The 6,049-nt window shown below is 36.5% G+C and overlaps 1 protein-coding gene across 1 annotated transcript in view; it reads right to left on the reverse strand.

The window, feature by feature from the left end:
* Nucleotides 1-3,423: 3,423 nt before the first annotated feature.
* Nucleotides 3,424-6,049, reverse strand: part of PTS (6-pyruvoyltetrahydropterin synthase) — a 19,930-nt gene continuing 17,304 nt past the window's right edge. Inside the window, exons 5-6 of the mRNA XM_007936539.1 lie at nucleotides 3,912-3,982; nucleotides 3,424-3,547 (exon numbers count right to left, since the gene is read on the reverse strand). Of these exons, the coding sequence (XP_007934730.1) occupies nucleotides 3,424-3,547; nucleotides 3,912-3,982 (195 nt within the window). The remainder of the gene's footprint in view (nucleotides 3,548-3,911; nucleotides 3,983-6,049) is intronic.

The raw sequence follows: 6,049 nt of genomic DNA on the forward strand, positions 1-6,049 counted from the left end.
GCTGGTTTTTGTGTTTCTCTAGAGAACCCAATCCAACACATTTATAAATATATATATACACTTTGCTGGTTTTTGTGTTTCTCTAGAGAACCCAATCCAACACACAGCTCCTGGCCTTGTTTTGGCTGAAGATATCGAGCTTCACCATTGCCTTTTGCCACAGATGTAATCAATCTGATTCCTGTGTACTCCATCTGGCAAAGTCCACAAGTATAGCCACTGTTTGTATCATCGAAAAAAGGTATTTGCAATGCATAAGTTGTTGGTCTTGCAAAATTCTATCATGTGATTTTCAGCGTCATTTCTATCACCAAAGCCATATTTTCCAACTACTGGTGATTCTTGTTTCCAACTTTTCCATTCCAATCACCAGTCATAATTAACATATCTTGATTGCATGTTCGGTCAATTTCAGACTGCAGAAGTTGGTAAAAATCTTCAATTTCCTCATCTTTGGTTTAGGTGGTTGGTGGGTAAATTGAATAGTAATAATATTAACTGGTCTTCTTTGTACACGTATGGATATTATCCTATCACTGACAGTATTGTACTTCAGGATAGGTCTTAAAACATTCTTTGTGATGATGAATGCCACTCCATTTCTCTTTGTCATTTCCAACATAGTAGATCATAAGCCTGTCTGATTCAAACTGGCCAAAACCAGTCCATTTCAGCTCACTAATGCCTAGGATAGCAATCTTTATGTTCTATTTCATTTTTGACAACTTTGAATTTTCCTAGATTCATACTTCATACGTTCCATGTTCTTATTATTAATGGATGTTTGCAGCTGTTTTTTCTCATTTTGTGTCATGCTACATCAGCAAATGTAGGTCCTGAAAGCTTTACTCTATCCACATCATTATAGCTGGGTCTATTCTGAGGAGGCATTTCCTTCCCAGTCATATTGTGAGTAGCTTCCAACCTGAGGGACTCATCTTCCAGTACTGTATCAGATAATGTTTGTTTCACTGCTATCCATAAGATTTTCACTGGTCAGTTTTTTGAGAAGTGGATGTCCTCTTCCTTCTTCCGAGTGTTTTAGTTTAGAAACTCGCTGAAACTTGTCCACCATTGGTAAGCATGTTGGCATTTGAAACACCAGTGGCATAGCCTCCAGCCTCACATCAACACAAGCCACCACAGGACAACAAACTGACAGACAAATTCATCTTCCTCAGCTGTTCCAAACTGCTCCACTCCCACTTCCTGGCTTGCCCTACCTGTTCCAGCCCTCCAAAGCCAGCTGCCACCACTTCCCAGCCTGCCCATCTGTTCTGGCCCTCCAAAATAAATAGGGCCTCATAAAATGTAAAAACTTTTGCTCATCAAAAGATTTACCAAAAAGGTGAAAAGACAAGCTACCAATGGAAGTCATATATTTGACAAGAATATATAATAACCAAAATATATATGAAACTTCAATAACTTAAGAGCAAAAAGACAAATAACCCAATCATAAAATGGGCAAAGGACTTGAATTGACATTTCACCAAATAGGATATTCAAATGGCCACCAAACACATGAAAACATGCATAGCATCATTAGCCATCAGAAAGGCACAAATCAAAACCAAAATGAGATACCACTTCACTCCCACTAGGATGGTTAAGATGAAAAAAAAAAAAGAAAGAAAAAGAAACAGAAAATCACAAAGGTTGGTGAGATACGGGGAAACTGGAACACTTACCCATTGCTGGTGGGAATGCAAAATGTTACAGCCATTGTGGAAAACAGTACGGCGCTTCCTCAAACAACTAAAAACAGAACTACCATATGACTCAAAAATTCTACCCCTATGTGGAACAGACTTCAAAGCAGAAACTCAGGGATTTTACACGGATGTTCATTACAGCATTATTCACAATAGCCAAAAGGAGAAAACCACCTAAATGCTCATCAAAAGACAAATGGATAAACAAAATGTGGTACATACATACAATGGAATACTGTACAGCTAGGAGAAATGAAATCTTGATACATGCTGCAATACAGACATTATGCTGAATGAAATAAGTCAATCACAAAAGGACAAATATTGTATGACCTCATGTGGTGTAGTGAATTATACAGTACAGCTTTTGTAGCTATGGTCTTTGTAACTCCTACAGGATTACTGTGAGTAGCTGCTTATAAACTCCTGATTGTTAAAGTCATCCATCTGAGGTATTTCTGTTGGAACAGCATGAAGTAATCTTCTGGGAAAGTTTGCTCTCTTTCAGGTATGTAGAACTCCGATATTGGGATTGGTTAGTTTTGCCACTCTGTAAGGCTTAAAATGACCCCTCCTAGAGGCAGAGCAGAATCTCACTGCCAGCTGAGAGAGACGCCTGGCTGAGATGCCCGGCTGAGAGATGGCAGCAGTGGAATCAAGAGGCATGGGACACAGCAGCAGGTTTACCTGGCCACAGAGGCAGAGATTGGACCAAGAGGCCAAGGGCCAGAGAGGTGTGTCTAAGGGCACAGCAGAGAGGAGACTGTCCTGATCAAAGAACTATATCCTGAACGTGTTCCTGAACTTGAATTGTAGCCTGTTGCTTCCCTAATAAAGCATAATCTGTGGGTTCTGTGTGGCTACTGCAGTGAATTACTGAACCCAGCAAAGAGGTGGTGGGTGCCATGGGAGGGACAGTTGGTGCCAAGGTCTGTAAGAGGACTGGAGGGTGGCGGCAAGTCGGGCTTTGGGCTGCTGATAGTGATTCTGTCTTCCTCTTGGGTAGTTAGAGGAGGTCAAAAGATGCTGCCTCCCTGCTCCTTTAGCACCTCACTTACATAAAAAGACAAGAAAAGATAAATGTATGTAAAATAAAGTTTATCAGTAGTTTTGGGGTAGGGAGGAGGGAGAATGAAGGTTTTAAGGATGATGGAAATATCACATTGATTAAGGGTAGGGTTGCACAGCTGATAACTATAATTACTGTCAGTAAGTAATAAGCCCATACAAAGTTTAATTAGCAAAAAATATGTGTGTGTATGTGTGTGTGTATTCTATGATTCCAGACTTTGTGGTCACCTGTATTCCTATATTCTATTTTTTGTTAAGATATACCTATTATAAATCTTAAAACATTTTACCAGCTATATACATGTAGAAAAAATGGACACCAAAAATGAGATAATGGAGAAATTAATAACAAAAACAGATCTCCTTTGCTTTGAAATAATTCCACACAAAAACATTTTTATTTTGAAAAGGAAATGATTTTTAATCTATACATAAGAGACTCTAAATGATATTCAAGATACATTAGAAATGTGGTAAAATGTATTTAAATATACAATAATTTCAATACATCAGTCACTCCAAAATACAATATAAAGGTACAACTATTATATGATGACTTCTTAATACTCCATTGGGGCAGAGATAATTTTCAAATATAGAAAGTAATTAGTCTTTCTACAATATTAATCCCTAAAATCTATTCTCCTTTATAAACTACAGTATTATTGTCAGTTTCATGTATTTTTACTTTATATAGCACTCCCACAGGAAGAAATTTCTGGAGGTTTTCCCAGATATACACAGCAACATTTTCTGTTGTGCTGTAGGAAAGAAAAATAAAAGGGAAAGAAGTTTGAAAACTAATGATAAACACAACTTTATGTTTAATATTTCCAGAGAAAAGAAATTCTAGTTTAAAAAAAAATCATTAAACTGAAATTTTACAAATCACACATCAATCACATAAAATTAATTCTTTTTTACTACTTATATAAACAAAGGAAGCTCTGGTAGAGCAGTGCCTAAGGCACTTGACTGATAACCAGAAGGCTGGTGGTTACTCCTCAGAAGGAAGGTTGGTCAATCTACTTCTGTAGTGATACTGCCTCAGACACCCAAGAAGGGGTTGCTATGAGTCAGGTCCGACTCGATGGCACATAACAGCACAACAACACATAAACACACCTCACAACATCTGCAAAGTATGGGACATCAAGATCCAGATTCTTATGATCAAGAGGCTTCATAATTGCTTCCTAGAGACAAAACAAAAGGAAAAAAAATCACTGATTCCATTTATGACTCAAATTCCAAAGTTTCACACCTATGCCTCTAAACCTTACCCTTATCACTTATCTACAACTCAGTACTTATAAGTACTGTATCTGTGCTTCATACATCAATATTAGAAAGTTCAAAGTCATAAGATAAAGTGGCCTAGCTCTCCATAATGATGTTATCTTCTTGTTACTGAACACAAGAAGATGGAAAACCAAAAAGCACATAATTCACTAGAGCCTTTTGTAACATGAGCCATTAAGATTTAGAATTTAGTTTAACAATTCTTGAATTCTGTCCAAAAAGCTACCAGAAACACTTTTCCATTACACAGTCTCAACTATGGCACAATGCCACAATACCATTAGGACAAGACTCCAGTGAATACTACATTTTACAAAGCAGATTAAGACTGAAATGTAAGTAACTATATGATGTAAGTAACTGCATGATGTAAGTAACTGAATGATGTAAGTAAATATAAGTAACTGAATGATGCTGGGTTACTGAAAGAAAAAAATATTGTTAATATATAACAACTATTACTTCCTAATGCTTATATATATTAATAATTAATGTTTTTCCTTATCATTAGCAAAAACTGTAATTGCCTTATCTTTCTAAGTTTTTACTTTTAATGATTATATAAAACCTATGCAGTTGTGAAACAATCTAATTGTCATAGAGTATGTTTTCAAAATGAGAATAAAACAGCTGTAAACATCCAACAATAATCTAAATGTGGAATGTACAATGTATGAATCTAGGAAAACCAGAAATGGTCAAAAATGAAATAGAAACATATAAAGTATCACTTGTCCATTTTGAATTAGACAATCATATGGTCTACTATGCTGGGAATGACAAATTGAAGAGGAATGGTATCACATTTATTGCCAAAAAGAACATTTCAAGATCTACACTAAAATATAACACTGTCAGTGGTAGGATAGTATCCATATGCCTACAAGGAAGACCAGTTAATACAACTATCACTCAATTTTATGCACCAACCACTAATGGCAAAGATGAAGAAATGGGAGATTTTTACCAACTTTTGGAGTCTGAAATTGATCACGCAAGCAACCAAATGCACTGATAATTACTCATTATTGGATGCAAAAGGTGGAAACAAAGAAGGATAAGCAGTTGGGAAATATGACTTTGATGACAGAAATTATGTCCAAGATCGCATGACAGAATTTTGCAAGACCAACAACCTCCTCATTGGAAATACCTTTTTTTAACAACATAAATGGTGACTATACATGTGGACTGTGCCAGATGGAATACACAGGAATCACACAGACAACATCTGTGGAAGGAGATAATGCAGAAATTCACTATCATCAGTCAAAACAAGGCAAGGGGCCAAGTGTGGAACAGATTATCAATTATTCATATGCAAGTTCAAGCTGAAGGTGAAGGAAATTAAACGAGTCCACAAGAGCTAAAGTACAATCTTGGTATATCCCACCTGAATTTAGAGATCATCTCAAGACCAGATCTGACGAATTAAACATAAAGACCAAACACTAGATGAGCTGTGGGATGACATCAAGGGTATCATACATGAAGAAAGCAAAACATCATTAAAAAGACAGGAAAGAAATAAAAGACCAAAATGGATATGAGAATAGACTCTGAAACTTGCTTGAACATAGAGTAGCTAAAGAGAATGGAAGAAAGAATGAGTAAAAGAGTTGAATAGAAGATTTCAAAGGGCAGATCCAGAAGACAAAGTAAAGCATTATAAAGGAAATGTACAAAGATATAGAGTTAGAAAACCAAAATGGAAGAACATGATCAGCATTTCACCAGCTGAAAGAACTGAAGAAACTATTCAAGTTGCAAGTTACAATACTGAAGGGTTCCAGCTACTCTACGGGAGAAAGATGAGGCAGCCTGCTTCTGTGATGATTTACAGGTTTAGAAACTCTAAGGGGGCAGTTCCACTCTGTCCGAAAGGGTCGCTATGAGTCACAATAGACTCAATCACTGTGTGTGTGTGTGTGTGTGTATAAATATACATATATATATATATA

This window comes from Orycteropus afer, unplaced genomic scaffold, assembly GCF_000298275.1.
Source record: "Orycteropus afer afer isolate SDZICR_OR568_19922 unplaced genomic scaffold, OryAfe1.0 scaffold00036, whole genome shotgun sequence".
NCBI classification, from domain to species: domain Eukaryota; kingdom Metazoa; phylum Chordata; class Mammalia; order Tubulidentata; family Orycteropodidae; genus Orycteropus; species Orycteropus afer.